This window comes from Chamaea fasciata, unplaced genomic scaffold, assembly GCF_029207755.1.
Source record: "Chamaea fasciata isolate MVZ Bird 193981 ecotype frontalis unplaced genomic scaffold, bChaFas1.0.hap1 SCAF_7, whole genome shotgun sequence".
Classification (NCBI taxonomy): Eukaryota; Metazoa; Chordata; class Aves; order Passeriformes; family Sylviidae; genus Chamaea; species Chamaea fasciata.
In genome coordinates this window covers 18,525,848-18,543,712 of record NW_027094092.1, presented here as the reverse complement: position 1 = coordinate 18,543,712, position 17,865 = coordinate 18,525,848, and the positions used below count along the sequence as shown (strand labels likewise).

Genomic DNA, 17,865 nt, shown 5'->3' with positions numbered 1-17,865 from the left:
CAAATATATGCATTTGACAACACTGCTTTTGAGTCCCATTCTCACAACCCCAAAGCAAACTCCAAAACCTAGACCAGTTGCCACATAGAATCACATGCACATACAAAATATATGCAGCTCTACTCAATTTTCAATATTTTACTTCTTTCCAAGGAGCACCAGAGAACATACAGAAAAATAGAGGCACATCTGTGCTCATATGAAACACCAAAATTAAAACCCCTCCATACTAAGACATTCACAAACTATTTGATGTGTATTGAAGTTAACCATGATCAAGTCTAGATTGCAAAAATGGCACTTAAGAGTACAACATGAACATTATATATTTTGTGGCAATTTTACTTATTTTTAAAAAGGTAGTTATAAGCATTTCTTACAGTTGTCTTTAAAGCAATGGCATTAAAAAGATGCCAGGTAAGTAAGTTGGTACCGTTCTTGTTCAAATATTCCCAACCAAAAGACGGCACTGAATTACTGCACTGGATTTTGGGTTTTGCTACCAGCTGGGACAGTGAATGAGTTCACACCAATTTGGGCTGGAATACTCAAAGCACGGCAGAGAATTCAAGCACTTCTGCCTTTAGCAACTGATGCCTTTGGAAGGCTGACCTGAAACAGAGACTGGACAGAGCTAGAGAATAAAGCAGATATATATTGAAAGACCCTCAGGGTACACCTTGGGCAGGGTAAGAGCCTGACCAAGGCTACACCCAAGGTGGACTAAAAATGGCCACAAAAAATGGAGCACTGGTAATGAGGCCTTACACTTTTATAAGTTTTTGGTCCATTTGCATATTGGGGTTTAATTGTCCAATTACAGCTTCAGGTTGTGAGATCTCATCCTTCTGGTTTCTCTCCTCAGTCCACCATTGTTTGTGCTTTTGGGCCTGAAAGTTGTCCTTGGTCTTTAGCAGGAAAAGGATTTGTTTTGTTTACCTACTCTGTAAAGAGAGCTTACTAACACTTAATATGATGCTCAGAACTACACCCCTGGGCAGCACAGAATCTGGAACAAAACTTAAGGCATCACAACCAATCCCCACACAAGCGTGCAAAACTTTGGAACTCCACACTAACTGCTTTAGTGACTAATGTTTCCCCTGACAGATAAGCGGGAGTCATGCAGGGGGTTTGAGGGGAAGCAGGACATACAGTAGGGCTGCCGCTCCGGGCTCAGGACCTGGATGTCCATGGGTGAGTAGAGGGCAGACAGGATCTCTCTCCTCTTCTCTCCCGTCCGTTTGTTACAGGCGTGGATGGAGCGCGTCTGCCAGTCCGTCCAGTACAGAGTGTCCCCAGACAGTGTCAGAGCAAAGGGGTGAGTGAGGCTACCTTCAACAACCTTTTGCCTTTTTTGGAGAAAGAGAAAGGATTAAAAAATTGATTGCTTCCTGTTGTTACCACACATTAAAAAATCTGGCTCTGTAGAAACTCGTGTAGGAACTGTCGTCTTTCAACAAATTCATGGGACCAAGAGATTCACCTGGTGATAAAAGTGACAAGCAGACTGAAAAAGGTAAAATAAAGTTTCACCCCTTCACAGCAATAAGAACTCAAATATATTTGGTTTCAGAGCATCAAAGTATCTCATTCAGGCTCTATATTGACTCCTTAAGTTCCTTAACTTCAGGAGCTGTGCAAATACCGAAACACAAGTGACTTTTCAAGGAAACTTAGGTCCAGAGTACTCCTCTGATTAAAGCAGTATCATATATGCTTTGACATCTTTGCCCAGAACTTCAGTTGCACTCAGTCTTTTCTTCTAGCAGAAAAAGGCAGAAATGACCTATGAGTCTCATTAAATCATGCCTCTTAACTTTGTCTGCAGTAGAAGTATTTTTCAGATTAATTTTTAATATAGAGCAAAGGTCAATTACACTTTTCCTAAAACTAAATATTTATAATTAATACAGATCAGAAACATTTGAGATGTTTTTTCAATTACATACAACCCCACCTCCAAGAATTAGCTGAACTGAAAGCCAAAAAACACATGACATTTCTAACATGTTTTCACAGGATCCCAAAATTTATACCTGGTGCAGTAAGTGCATCTAATTTAGATTCAGTAGTTTTGAAGATATTTATTAAGTCAGAGAAAAGATGCTTGACAATTCCTCAGTCAAAACACTGCTACTCAGTTTTCACAAAATCCGTGCATTTTATGTATACACACACCTTTCAAACCAGTGTTGTGACACAGCAAAGCAATATTCAAAGTTTTTCATCATACGACTTAGAAAGTTGAAGTCTCAGTGTCATCCTGAAGGACACTGAGAAAACTTATTTTCTTATACCTATATTAAATCTGCATTCAATTTATTTCCACTGAAGATATTTAAGGAAAAACAAGCTAACATCTGGCAGGGAAAGGACTCTGTTTCATTCTGAGCAGCATAGGTATTTATCTGCATTTTCCAGGGCAGAAGGGAATAAAAAGTACCTGAAAAATTCTTGATATATATTCAGACATGGACAAGTTTAAAACAGACTGACACAAGCACACAAGTACCAGCATATACGTGAGATAACAAAATTAGTAATAAACTTTCTCTTCTGGAGATAAAATTGAAACTGTTCTAAAAATTCTGCGTAATTACCACTACTTCTTACCATAAAACACAAAAGAATAAATACGAACACTAATTTCACTTTCTCTCTCCACTCTCACCACTGCTCTTTCCACTTAACTAACAACAGCAGTGGCTGTGTCCTAATATCACAACAGCTGTTTTCCACTAAGTATTGCCCCTATTTCCATCATTCTTAGATATCAAGTCTCCCTTTCTCCTGTAATTACATCCCTTGAAATAGTTCCAGAAAATGTGGTTGCAAATTGAAGCTTGTTAAGAGGCAGATTGCTCCAGTAACATTAATCCACCAGACAGAATGCAAATTTATTTTTTATTTGAATTTTGAGGTAATCCTTAATGGATTCTGGGATGGGAGGGATGGCAGCATCTGAAACATCAGAGATTTCTTTACTGTCATGTATGAGTGAAACTTGTTTGCTCCATGCTTAAGGAACAGAAACAACTCTTCAAGTTACCATCAGGTCTGAGCCCTTACTGAGGTACACCTTAGCACCAGAATCTAGGAGTCCCAATACACAGACATCTGTTACAACACTCATCAGTGGAATGGAAAAGGGAATAAATAAAAATTTCATTTAAAAGGAGTTATGATTAAGATCAATCTTCATGGCATTTTACCAACATCTGTAACACTTTAGAAGTTATTATGTTGGACAATACCTAAAAGTTCACGTGCAGTCGGAAATCTGGAACTTCCAGAATGCACCCTGTAAAGGGATATTCTGAACTCAAGCATGCATTTACATGCTCTAGCAGCTGAGTAAAATATGCAAGAGTGAGCCAATTTTTTCTTAATGCAAAATACACTGTTTTTCCTAAAATGCTACTTGATTTATGGTTCAACAGAAATCTGTTTGGGACGTGCAGCACTGATCTATTATGAAGTAATTTGGACAGATTACTGGAATTAGTGTATTCAAAGTCTTTCTCCCTTTCAGGTGGCCTTTCTCTACCTTAAAATGAGCAGAATATATTTTACATGCCAATTACAACTTCAAGACTTACACACACGTGCAAGTAAAGTCTGTACAAATTGTATGTGCATGAAAACCGCAGAAACAGCCTGGAAACCTCAAACTCTGCCACTCACCCCCAAATCAGACAAACATATTCATGCTGAATTATAAGAAAATCTTTCTTTCTTGTCTACAAACCTGCAGCCAGACTTGGAGCTACCACTGCCCTCCACAAAGGCCTTTTCCCTTGTCTCTGCTTTGGACTGCCAGTCAATACTTGTCACTTACTACAATGCCACCATTATCCAGCTCTTACACAGTGCTCTCAAAGGAACTTCAGAGCGTTTTATAAAGCATGTCAATATTGCTATTGCTCTTTTATGACTGTGCAAATCAGGATTGGAATGCATCTCAGTTAAAAAAAAAAAAAGGAAAACACCATGGAAAATGTGTTTTTTTGGGAGAAGGCATATTATTCTATGACACAGAAATGTGTAAAATAGAACTCCTCCAACTTTTCACCAAGGCAAAACAATTTTATTGACACAGGCATTTAAAATGTTATGAAATCACAAAAACGAAAATGTCATTTAAAACTACCTGAAGACCAAAGCCAGACAACAATGCAGAGATTACTTTGGCAGGACATTTTACTGCATGTGACACTCACCCTTCAGGAGCAACACAACCTGCCCATTGAGCACTGCATAGAACTGAAGATGCAATCTCAAACACCTAGGTCTATCCTGCCTGAAGTGCCACTACTCCATGTCTACAAAAGCCAAAACTTAACAGGACACTTGGACACCAGCCACCAAAAAACTTCCACATTGTGCTTTCCAGCAAGCTTGAGGAAATTCTGCTTCCTAAGTGCTTGTTGTCTCAAACAACCCCAAATTAGTTAATTAATAGGCATGACATAAAGGACATCTCTGGATGGGGCCACTGACAAGTGTGTCTCAATGTGTACTTCTTGTTGGTTAAAAAAAAAATAAATTAACAATACTGTAAAATCCCAGTTACAAGTTAAATGTTATATTGTCTAGGGTCAAAAATAAGCATCTCCAACCACTTTCAAGACAAGTAAGAGCCTGTAAAAGAAGAATCCTGCTGTACAAAAAGGATGTGAACAGTCTACAGTGAAATACTGATACAAATAGTCTTACTCTTAAAACCAGTTTTATAGTATGTGAGGTTATTTTTTGCAAGGCTATTAAGAACTGCATTTTAAAAACCCAAATTTTTGTAGGTATTTGCGTTAGTCTAGACTACTGAGGGAAAAAGAGTCTCATTTCAAAATGAACACAGAAAGTGGGAGATAACTTATACCTTTATAAAGATTAAAGGAAGCTTACCTAAAGGAACCATCCAGATTTGCCCTATGAATGAAGCTCAGTTTTGCATCAGCCCAGTAGAGTTTCTGCTCATCGAGATCTATGGTGAGTCCATTTGGCCAATAAATATCGGAGTCCACAATGATCTTTCTCATGCTGCTGTCCATTCCTGCCCGCTCTATTCGGGGCGTTTCACCCCAGTCAGTCCAGTACATGTATCTGAAACAGACACACAGACACAAATGAAACCACGAGACACATTGGGATGGCAGCTCTTGGCAAAGCCTGGAATGGTACATACATACAGCAGGGTACAGACACCAATGTTTACTCCCAAATGTTTACTTTAACACACTTATTAAGGTAAATCAAACCCCAGGCCCACAGGGCACAAATTAAGTCCTTCATGAAGCTTTTCCTCTATGTAACGTATTTACCATTCTCTTCCAATGCTGAGCAGTACTTGATTGTTATAAGCATTTACAACTGAGTACCATCCTTGTGTGGTCAGTAATTACAAGTTAATGCTCTAAATCACATTCTGAAGCAACTAGTTACCTATCCAAGCAGACAGTGACCACAGCTTAACCTCCTATTGCAAATCCAGAGAGACAAAAAGAACAAAATCAAGTGTCCTGAAATTTGTTTCTGTCAAAATATAAATTGTGAATCCATGAAGACTTAGAAAGACATTAAATTTTCAGATTTTTTTTTACTCAATTCCTATCCATGTCCCAGCTTCCCTGTCACTCCACCTATGGGCAATTTAAGTAGCCTGAATAGACATTAACAGCATGTACCAATTGGAAAGGATCAGATCAAAGTGTGGCAAACCACACAACATCTGCGTGAAAAGTTGAAATTGTACAGTTACAAGAGAAGTGGTCTGGTGAGAAGAGGTCAGCCAGTTCACAGCTGGTAAACATCACACGGCATCACATATCCATCCTGAAAGTTTGACATGCAAACACAACACGGCCAACTCCTAGCACGGCTGCCTCAGGCCAGTCAGAGCAGTGACACTGCTTTCCCAATGCCATTACAGCCATCTGGGGCACGGGGCTGTGTGAGAAAGCCTTTGCCCTGAGGAAGCTCTCGAACATAACCAGGTGTCTGTGCACTGGACCCACCACCTACCCAGATTCCCCAAACAGTGTTAGAACAACAGGAGCAACAGCTGGGCACCAGCTGGGCAAAGGCACTGAGCTAAGCCCTCCTAACACTGGAGCTCCAGAAAAGCATGGTAAAGAGACATCTATTCAGTCCTGCACAATGCTTAGCCAGATGTTTCATAACCTGGATTATCCCAGACCCTTAGCTGCCCTGAAGATGACAGCACTCGCTATGCAATCACAGTAGGAACCATGAAGGAAGCAAACAAATGTGAATAGTGAAAACACACTTACACAAAAAAAGCTTCATGCTTTATTTTATGAGAGAGAATGTTGTCCCTACATCACTTCAGGGATGATGTAGTGACTATATTTGTAATTGCTGTCATGTTCCTCTGCAGGGTGGTCCCCTTCAGAGTGCAAGATCCTGCTGCAAACTGCAGAGGCCCCAGAGCTGCTTTACGTGTAGCTGGGGCCATCATTTCAGCCAAGGAGGAACAGGCAGCTCTACAGTTATCACCAGCAAATGACCCTTCCAACACACTTGACCTTAAAATACTCTGATCTCCGTGTGCATTCTCCACCCCAATTTAGGTAGAATTCCAGTTCCAGGGCAGCCACAGCACCTACACTGCAGCATATATAACATGAGCAGTTTACCCCACTAAAGAGGGGAATATAGATAACCATATAAATAGAGAGACAGATAGAAGTTGCTCACTTGTATCACAACACACATACACCTGAGTGTGAGGGTCAAACAAGTTTTCTAGTTGAAATAAAAAACTTCCACGCAGGTGAGTCCTCATCAGGTTCTGTGATAGCCCACATTAGAGTGGCTGAGGCACAATCATGTCCCCAGATGCCTTCCCAAAGCTTCCTCAGCTCCAGCAACCAGGATAAACCGACTGCTCCTGAAAAAGCAGCAGCAGTAGCTGAGAGCTGCCCCAGTTCACAGGATAACCTATGAATGTAAACTGCCACTCATTTTGGTTTTCCTTAGCAAGACAGGCTGTAATTTGTGGCAACTCAGACTGTGTGGGGAAGCAGCTATTGACAAACAACTAAAGACAGAGAAAAGCAGACATAAAAAACCTGTCTGCACAACCAGCTGCTAAATCACACTGTGAAACTGATGTGGCCAAATACTCATTTTTGGTCAGGTCAAATCAGTTGTCTGATCCAGCTCATCTGCACTACCTTGCACCACCTGCATCCAACTCCACAGGAATAAAGACAGACAAAAGACTGTTGAATGAGGAAAAATGTGGCTATTAGAAGTGATTTTGGGCCATATCATGCGGCTATTGAAATGTATTAAGTGCAGACTAGAAAGGAACTTAGACCAAAATGAAAAATCCCATGAAAGTTACCTAAAAGAAAAAACAAAGGAGACAAAACTAGCTAAGTCGTATTAAACCTTTAGAGCAGGTTAAAAATATGAAAAAACCTGAAATTCCCTAAATTATCATGGAACAAAATTCCTCTCAAGCCTTCCATAAAAATTTCAGCCTGCACTCTCCATGCATTCAGATGAAGGGGAAAAAAGAATTCTGTAAACCAAAGGGCTCTCATGGCTTTTCTATGATATTAAAGGAGCTCCAACTCAAGAGCCTCTTCCAAAAATATAGTGTTGTTTAATTTCATAGGTGATGTGTGTTTACCCTTGGCCTCACAGAGACTGCTGTATAAAAGCAGTACTTTGAAATTCACACACAAACTTGTCATAGGAAACCTGCATGTCTACATTTCAGCTCATTAGCAGGCACCAAGCTCAATGTTATTCAAAGGTTTAATACCACATGAGTATTAGCAAAGTAACTGCACCACAAAGGAAGGGTCGAGCAGGATGAAGATGCACTTAGACAACATGGAGAACAATCTGAATGCAGGCAGCCTTTTTCCAAACCACTTCTCTCCCAGTTGGGACTTTTTAAAAGCAATATACCCTGTCACCACCTTGCCCTGACTACAGGGTGTCTCTGCAATCCCTCAAGTATCATAAAGCTGATCTTCTCAGTGAACTTTTCAGAGTGTACTGAGTCTCTGCACTAATCAAACACCTAAGCAGATAAAGGTTTCCTTGGCTCTGTGTGCTCCACAGAATTCCTGTGGTCCACCACAGGAGTGCACGCCAAGCCATGAAACAGCAAATACAATTTTTGCCTCCATTTAACCCCCCTCTCCTTTTCAAAGAGGCTTCTGCCCTTTCATCAGGCAGCAGGTGCTGAATTGCCATGAATTCTAGGAAATTTGCTCCGGTTTGGGGATCTCTCAGCACATCAAGACCCTGAATTGGGAGTCTGGAAATCAATGTGAGAAGAGATCAGCTGCTCCTGTAGCAGGACTGATCTCTGGTCTAAGTGAGCCCATTTATACCCATGCCACTGCCAAATGGAGAACTTCCTCCCTGATGCCCGCTCCTGGTGTTGGCATCAGCATTCTGCAAGGAAACAAAATGAGAAAACCCAAAACCTTTCAGTTACCTCTAGCAAATGATCAGTCTTACCAATGTTTCTGCAGCAGTGGTGCTTAAACAGAAGGAGCAAATAAAGGCAGCAACCAGCCAGCTGAAGGCACCAGAGAAAGGCATTTCTCATCAACTCCCCCTAGGCAAGTCACTCACCTTTGACTCCACAATTAGCTAGGGCAATCCTTTCCATCCCTCTTCTTCCACCCTTCTCCACCCTAACATCTAGACTCTACTGACATTTTTTGGCAGCACGAGGCACAACACAGCACTGGACATGAGACTCTAACAGGCCATAAAATGTCAAGTTTTAACTGCAACGCCTGTGAGGGGTTTTCAAGAACACACTAATTGTCAAGTTTTCCCTTTTTTTGCCCCCTCTATTTTGAGTGACAAAACTAGTTCAAACCAAGTTAAAAATACAGTGTCCTGGCTGGAACACTAAGTCACCTGAAGAAAGAAATTTTTTTGCAGATGGTATAAATCCTAGAGAAAAAAAATCCATGGTTATTATGGAAAGAATGACACAAGCTTAACTAAAGCAGCACTGCAAACTTAACTGGAACAGTGATAAGAGAAAATTCTGGGGCAGCAGGAAAACTTCCTTGATATGATTTGTGATGAAGAAAAAGATAAAGGTTAACTACCCTTGAAATAACCCATGGATCTGATAAAAAATATTAGTCTCCTGTCAAAAATAATAAAATCTGCTTGCACTACCTGGTTCATCAGAGAAAGAGTAATACAGGAAAAACAGTGGAGAAATTAGAGATTTTAGTAATGTCTTGAAGTAATCATTAGGCCTTACAGCTTGCATCTTCCAAATGCCTCCAGTATACAGCATCAATTCTTATACAAAGAGCAGACATTTTTGATTGGAGCTTCATGGACAGGGGGACAAAATGGCAAAAAGTTCCAAGTGGCTTCTGAGACAAAGAAATCAGTCTGTATGCTTTAACAGTTTATATGTAGGAACTGATTTGATTCATCTTGATTTAAATTAGCCTTAATCCAGGAGCCTGGAGGGATAACTGACGTATTATTTCTGTAGGGGGGAAAAGAAAGGCTTTCCTAAATTTATTTCTTAAAGAATGCTCAAGAGTCCACATCTCTTATTGATCTCAATAAAAAAACAAGCACTTTCAAACAGTCAAGACATCATCAATGTTTCTGGGACAAACGACAGTTCAGGACTGGTTTGTTTTTGTTTTTCAAATAGAACCTATTTTCAGGTGTCCAGTGTATTAACAATCCCTATTGTTTTCACTTCACCATTAAAAAAAACCCCAGTATTTTAGCCCAGATAACATTTCAGAAAAATAAGTAGACTAGGCAAAAAATCTCAGTCTGCTACTACCTGTACTATTGTGCCTCCCAGTTTTTGAAGCCAGCTGAAAAGATGCACACTGAATAACAATGAAGAGCCCAAGGCAGGCATTTGGGTAGGTTTTTTTGTTTGGTTGATTTTCTCGGTGGTGATAGTGGTGTTTTTAAATGTAAATCACAGCGTTTTAAATACCCCTGGGGCAGGGCATGCCATAACAATTGTAAGACACTAAAAATATCAAAACCCAGTATCTTTGTACACATTAGATCGATCACATTTTAGGGCTGAGATCTGGCATCTCAGAAGTTTTATATCCTGCTTGCATTGCAACAGGTCAATAGGAGTCTAACAGCACTGAGGCTGTAAAAGAAAATGAGAACATGAATTCCTAAAGAGCTAATGAGAGAGAAAAAAGCCCTTGTGAGCAAAATTCACTGCTAAGCAACGATCACAAATCAATACTCTTTAAAAAAAGAAACCAAGCAGCATTACAGAAGCTCTAAACAAAAAGCAGACCTTGGATAAACTTGTGGGTTATTTAGTTCTTCAGAGATGCTTAAGTGTCTTCCTCCAATCGCTGGTTTTAAACCTTAACTCCAGACTTTCAAGGCAGAAAGGAAGGAGGGGCAGGGCTAAAAAGAGACCAACATCAAATAACAACTTCACAGCACTTGCACCAATTCTGTCCCTAAACTGAACTGCACTTTGCTACACCAAAGAAACCAGCTGGAACAAAGCAGAGCAAAGGCCAAAGCACCATCAAAGCTATGATGTAAATTTATACTTTCTTCTGAACACACAGCCACTAACAGTCCATCCAGTCCAGCAGCCAGAAGCACCCGACCCAAGAGAGCACGTAAAATTCAGTTACTGCTCTATATGTAAGCACAGTAGCTGCAAGCTTCACAACCAAGCTTTCCAGTCAGAATTTAATTAAATGCAATTCAACTGCAGTCAACAAGTCACTGGGTTTTGGCACATAAATTACCACATTGAATTAGGGTTTAAATGGTGCTTCCCTCCTATCAGAAGAATGGGATTGAAAAGCACCTTGCAAAAACAATCAGATTTTGAAGTTGGCAAACTGCACCCCAATGAGTTTTTTTGTTGGCCTTGTTTTTGGGTGGGTTTTTGTTGTTGGTTGGTTGGTTGGTTTGTTTTCTTTCTCCTGCTTAACTCATTTTAAAACTCCAGGTGCAGGAGCAAAACCAGGATGAAGACCGTATTTCCCCTCAGTTTTAAAGCTGCAGGTCATTTCTCATTTCCTGGTGCTTCATGTCTCTTGTCATTTTCACAAAGATTAGAAATCAGGGCTGTGCCCTCCAAGAGCAGCTGATCAGCCATCTGAGCTGGAAGGTATCACAGACATAATAAAAAGCAGCCAACGTTGCCCAAACACTTTTTCCATCTCCCAAAATGCAGTACAGTTGCCAAACCTTACATAACCTGCTTACACAAAAGAGGCCAGTTGTACAGATGATATAAATCAGTACAAACTTCTCCAATTTCAACAATGCTCTTGAACTTATACAAGCCCGTGGCACAAAACAGGAGTTTACAGGAAATTGCTATGAAGTTTAGATTCCTGCACATTTAAAACTTACTTCCCCCATGCCACCTTTAAAGCTACAAAAACTCCACTGTGAAATCAAATATCCCCAACTGTTTACAGAAGAAAAGAATGTCTATCTCGCATAGCATTAAGCTGCAAATTGCTTACTCAAATTACCTTTTTTTTTTTTCTTGTTTTCAAGCACAGAATTTTGAGACCTGGATGTTCTTGACAAAATCATTACATCAAACCCAAAAATATGCCACAGCAGATAATCATCACAACTAACCACATAGTATTCAAAAATGTGTACAAAGCAAACAAAACCCTTGAGAACCAGCCTTCTCCACAACAGTTTTCCTACAGTGTCTTTTATTCTGATTTATTCTTTTAAAACACACACTGATAAGATGCCTGTATTGATCTCTGTGACCCTTTGATGGGCTCACACCAGCATGTCCACGTCTCTCTCCTGCTGAGGAGCCCAGAATTGGGCACAGCACCTCAAGGGTGGTTTCAGCAGCACTGAGCAGAGAGGGAGGTTCTTGATCTCATGGCAGCACTCCTCCTGATGAAGCCCAGGAGTGCTGTTGGCTTTCTTGACAGCAAGGGCCTATTGCTCTCTCGTATTCAGTACATTGACCCCAGGCCCCCTTCTTCTTTGACAAATTGTGATTTATTTTAGGAATAGGAAAAAATAGGCCAAACCTCACTACATTCAACCCACTTTAAGACACACTGCAGACACTCAAAATTCAGGGTATCCTTGTATGAAAAAGTGCAAAATGAACTGCTGAACTGTCCACCAGCTTGTGAGCTAGACCCAGTCATGACTTAACTACATCTACCTAAAGTTAAACCTAGATTTCTTCCTCTTTCCGTAAGGAAACACTGAGTTAAAACATATTGCGACGGTCAAAAAATTGTATCTACACATTGTACTGACTTAATGGAAGATGGGGTGCAGCAAATGTATTGAACAACAGTAATCCAACTGTGTAAGTCAGGTGCTGGTGGCTCTCTTACCCACAGATCTCGCAATTGCCCTTAAACATTTAGCTCAAACCAATGCATTTTATGTTTCACTGTGCTGATGCACTTTAACTCAAAGTTTAAGGGAAGGTACACTTCAACTACAGACAGGAATTTGTCAAGGCATGCAACTGAACCGTGTTCCTTTGCATCCTTTTAATTTCAAACACCATAACAAACAAAACCCTGAGAACACCCTCAGCAGGTTACGTGGAAAAATTCTTACTCCAGCTTATACTAACGCTTAATTTTACATTAAAAAAAAAAAATTTAGAAACATGTTTTGAGTTAAACCAAAGCAACTCATTCATGACAAACAGAATAGTGCCTGTCCAGCCAGACCAACATGTTGTACCTGCAGCTACAAAATGCACCCAATTAAGCCGTCTAATCAAAGAGCTTCCATCACCTCTTTAGTCCCAGAGCATTCCTGACTTCCCACAAGAAACCACTGCAACACACACTGGCACTGTGACAACTAAAGCCATCCTGTTGTTCCTTCTGCTCCCTCAAGAAACGGTGTAGAAATTTAGAAGATAAGAATACAATTCCCAAACTTAATAAGACTAAATATGTACAGGGCAAAGAAGTGTCAGTCTCCAGGACCCAGGATGGAGGAATCACAGAATCTGTAGCAAAAGAAGAGTGCAAACAGAGGAGGGAGTTCAATGGGGTTTTTAAGGAAGTCTACGCGTTTCCACCTCTTTCTCATCCAATTTTGGGGGGTGGGGGGGAAGTAAATCACTTTCTTCCCCATCATCTCTGAACAGGCAGGTCTGCTCTCAAATGAAGCAAAAGGCCTTTGAACAATATATGCCCTCTGGTCGTATCTATGAGCAGGAAAAGGGAGAAATAAGCAGAGGAGACTAATGAACTATTTAAAGAAAGGATGTCACCAGCAAGGACAATCACCAGAAAATTAGAGTAAATAACAATTTCCATAAAAACTTCAAGTTTCTTATGCATGAGGCTATTTGCAGCTTCAAGTTTCTTATGCATGAGACTATTTGCAGCTATTTGGAAACACATATCAAAAGCTTTCCAAGTCCCAGAAATTACAGCCATACCAAGATACTGGATATGACTGTGAACCAATTTTACAGTTGAGTACTTTTCTTTCATTTTAAGATAATAATCGTGCTACTCATATATTACAGAGTTTCAAATAACTAACCAAAAGCTTCAAAATAATTTTATACTTGCAATTAATTACTAACTAGAAGCACACAGGATATAAACTAATCTCTAGCTTTCAGGCAGCAATAAGCACGTTTCACTCAAAACCCGGGCATCTTCTGCATTTTAACCAAGCAGCCAGGAGTTAGGGTTTCTAAAGAGTACAGTCTTTACTCAGAGGATGTTTCTTGCTTTTCTTCTCCACCACTTGCAACAGTCACAAGTTTTTCTTCAGAATTCCCCCTCCTCTTAACTAGTGCAAAGGAGATTAAGACCAGAAGACATACTGCTTAAAAGATACCATCATTCACACTTATTTGTATCAAAAGCCTCAGTCTCCTGCAGCTCACACAGATCCCAACAATTCCAACACAGCAGGCCAATATGCTTAACCTTCAGTACCTGCCCTGCTGCTGTGTGGGACCAAGGTCCTGGTGAATCATCAGTAAACAGCACTGCAGTTGGAGGTGCTGATACAAACACAGTTGTGAGTTAGAACAGCTCCAGGTCTGGTTCATGGCTTTGCTGTGACACTGAGGAAACACTGGATTAACAACTAGGCATGTCTGAGGCTTTTAATTTTAGACTCTGAACTGAAAGCTTTTTAATTGTGGTAGCTGTCCCTTCTATATCCATTTTTTAATATCCCATTTGGTGCATTTATCATCTAATCCTTTCTTCGGTGCCAAATATACTTCAGGTCGATGACAGCCACTGCTTGCAGATTTTGGCTTATTTGCCATAAAGCAACCTGAGGCAATGGCTAAACTAGGCTGTGGCACTCCCTTAATACTGTTCAGACAAGATTAGACTTGTTTTAATCTCCAAACTAATAGCCATTCTGCAGAATGCCAAAACAGATGATTTATTTTTAGTACTCGGGGTTTTTTTTTTCTTACAGCAGCATTCTAATTTTTATCTTATTTCCTTCCCCTGAAGCTTTGCTATTCCAAAAGGGGAAGATTGCTCCATAAAGGAAGTCAGCTTCTGTGGTGGTCCACTGGCACCAGCACTGCCTCTGCCCAACAGCCCCACACCATGCCATGGAAGACTTTGTAAGAATTAAAATGAAGGAGGAAACGAAGACAGCAGTTTGTAGCTTTCCTTCAGTCAGTCAAAACAGTTCAAAGGTCCTTATTCTCCTCTTTCACAAACACCATTTCTACAGATCCCACCAGAGTTAGCAGGTCAGCTCGGGTATGGCAAAATCAACAACCCCAGCGACTACACCAAGTGATGACTGTGGTTAAACCCACACAAAAAAAACTCACAAGACAGCACACCTTTTCTTGAGGCAAGCAATTTTTATCCTTCCTTAAAATAATCATTTCACAGATATTTCACAGATGTCTCATTTAGCTCTTTGTGCTTCAGCAAGCAGAGGGGGCAGAAATTTCTCAAGCATTATTGTCTGCTAAGCGAGCCAAGCTATACAAAATACAGCCTGAGCCTGGACAGAATGCTCACTCCAGAAGGCAATACAGCAGCCATCACACAAGTAGGAACAAATTCAAGATTTATATTAACCGAAGTAAATATCTCTAATACATTGGAGATTTTAATAATGTGAACTAACTACTTCATTAAGCACTTAGTGAAAATCAGATATGAGGATTATGGATATGCTACAGATCCTCAGAATCAGAGCCCTGTGTTACACGGAGAAGGTAGCAAGCCTTGAGATTTTTATGTCATAGATTTAATGACCCTTGTCAACACACATTCTAGAGTGTTCAGATCTAAGACCTCCGCTACAGGACTGAGAATTAAATCATTTGTTTTGGCTACTCATTCATGCATTCTTTTGAAGATTTCTTTTCAGGAAACTTAAGTTTGCTTGCCATGACATGCGATAAAAACTTGTTTTTCAAATACACTCCTCCTTCTTCAGACAATGTTCGTGACACTTAAGTTCTTTGCACTGCATTGCAGGGAATTTGAGCTACCTCTTTTACCTGGGCTTGAGTAAAATCTTTACATACAATAAATTCAGCTTTGTTTCTTGAAAACATGTAAAAACTTATGCAACAGCTGCAAACTCAAAGTTAATAATGCTATTGAATCCCCCACCAACAGTCTACCTATCAAGAATGTAAATAAATGCTGATGTTCCACATAAAAAACCCCATGAATTTTAGCCTAATGTCCTCCATTATATAAATTCAGCTTAACATAACCTACAGCAGGACTGGGATCTAAATGTTTAAAACAAAGCATCAGCAAATCTGCAGAAAAATGTTTTGTAATCTCTCCTCCTTCATTTATCCTTCATTTCGGGCAAGAATAATTAGATTATCATATATTCTGCTTCCTTTAATTCCCAGAATACACTGTGGGTCCAGCAAGAAAGTTTTAATGTGTATGGGAAAGAATGGCATTACATATTAGGCTGACTCCTGTTAATTATGATACTTTCTCAGATTGTCAGAAGACCCTGTACAATTAATGATTTTCACTAGCTCTGCAAAGAAGAGAGACCCACAGATAAGCTTTAAGTGTCTCACAGCTTGCCTTAAAAAAAAAGAAACTTTAGGAATGTAATGAACAATCATTAGGGGAGAGGAATCCTTTCTCAGTCATAACCTTGAGATAATCATTGCATTTAGAGAAGGAAGATAGGCTGAGTGTGCAAAGATGCAGCTCTCTTTAAAAATGTCACTACACCACAAGCATCTGACTTACTACTTAGGAAGCCCATCAGAACATCTGAAAAATCATACTCCTGAATGTCAATTGGAAATCACAGAAAAACAGCCTTCAAAAGGAAACTCTGGAAGTCAGCTTAGCCCCTCTCCCATATCCCAAGGCTTGTTCATTACGCTTCCGATGTTCCTGAGAAATGATGACAGTATATTCAGTGTGTTCTCTATTCTTGCAAACAAGTCTGTCTTGAAGAATTGCACTCAAAATGGAATTAAACCTACTTAATAAGCAAACACCACTCTGGGCATAACACCCCACTGCAAACACCACAACACACAGTCCTCCAACCACCTCTGCTGAACAGCCTTACTAAAGCTACAAGACAAGAGGAGGTGTCACCATTCTGCACAACAACATGTTATTTTCTCAAGAGAGAGAAATCAGATTTGTTTGACCTGAAGCATTCTAGACAAACCCATGTTTGGGTACTAATAGTATCAGCTAAGCATTTGCAAACTGCTTATTTGTCCCATTTTGCTTCTGGAAACTGAAGTTGACTAATGAAGTTGTCTTCCTCATTTTCTAAGATTCCCACCCACACTTCTTTAGTAGAAACTGCTAAAAGGACAAAATCACAACCATGAAATAGAAATTCTTCCAAACTGAAAGCAAATGACAGTGACAGATTCCAGTGACAGATGCATCAAACAAGAATCCTAGTCTGAACTTCAGACTAGGAAAAAATCCCACAAACTTACTCAGGTGCTCTGATCTAATACAGTTCCGACAGCTGTAGGAACAGTATTAGCCACCTGATCTCAAAAACTTAATAACAAAAAGATAAATTAAAAAGTATTAAATAGCTCTTTTCTCCTGCTGTCACCCACTTTTCTTCCCCTGAGAATATCTGGAACAAGGAACATAAGGTTCTATGGGAGCTCAACCCCAGAGCCTGTTGTGCAAAAATCAAAGGTCATGGTCACTATTTCACAGATGCACCTAGAAAACATTTCAGAAATACCAGGTGAAATGAAGTGGTTGTAGAAGCAAACCTGAATGTTTTATTCCACAAATATACATGACATCTGACTTTTAAAATTTTCTGTTAAGTTTAATATATTCATTTTTTAGGCAATTCTGTCTTTGATTCAACACTTAAAGAATCAGTCAAAAGGCAAGGAACTGCATCCACTTACAAGAACCAAACCTGGCACTGGTATTTCAGGCAAAGTGCCATACCACTCTCCGTAATCCACCTCACCATGAAATACTCAATTTAACATCATATTCTCTCTTTAAATATACCACTGAACTCTACATCTAATTAATCAACATTAACTAATTCTGCATAGATTACTTGCTGTCAGGATACAACAGGATTCCTGTTAATTTATTTAAAACACCTCTATGCAACACTTTGCTGTGGGGAGAAGGCAGGATTAAGAGGATAAGGACCCCTTAAGAAAAGTCCTGCGGCCCAACAAAGTCTCCCCACTTTCCTTTTTACTGGCAATGGCTGTACCTTTCCAACCATTATCTGAAGGCTACAGGCAGCTCCAGCATTTGACGTGTCAACAAAACTAAGGATTTTGTTTCTTTGGATACACACAGTTTCGTTTAGCCTTTGTATGTCTTTTGTGTATTAATCATAAATGTACCTGTAACT

The 17,865-nt window shown here is 39.9% G+C and overlaps 1 protein-coding gene across 1 annotated transcript in view; it reads right to left on the bottom strand.

The window, feature by feature from the left end:
- The window catches only part of LRP5 (LDL receptor related protein 5), a 106,986-nt gene that overhangs the window by 87,515 nt on the left and 1,606 nt on the right, over positions 1–17,865 (bottom strand). Inside the window, exons 2-3 of the mRNA XM_066187821.1 lie at positions 4,909–5,106; positions 1,156–1,352 (exon numbers count right to left, since the gene is read on the bottom strand). Of these exons, the coding sequence (XP_066043918.1) occupies positions 1,156–1,352; positions 4,909–5,102 (391 nt within the window). The 5' untranslated portion in view covers positions 5,103–5,106. The remainder of the gene's footprint in view (positions 1–1,155; positions 1,353–4,908; positions 5,107–17,865) is intronic.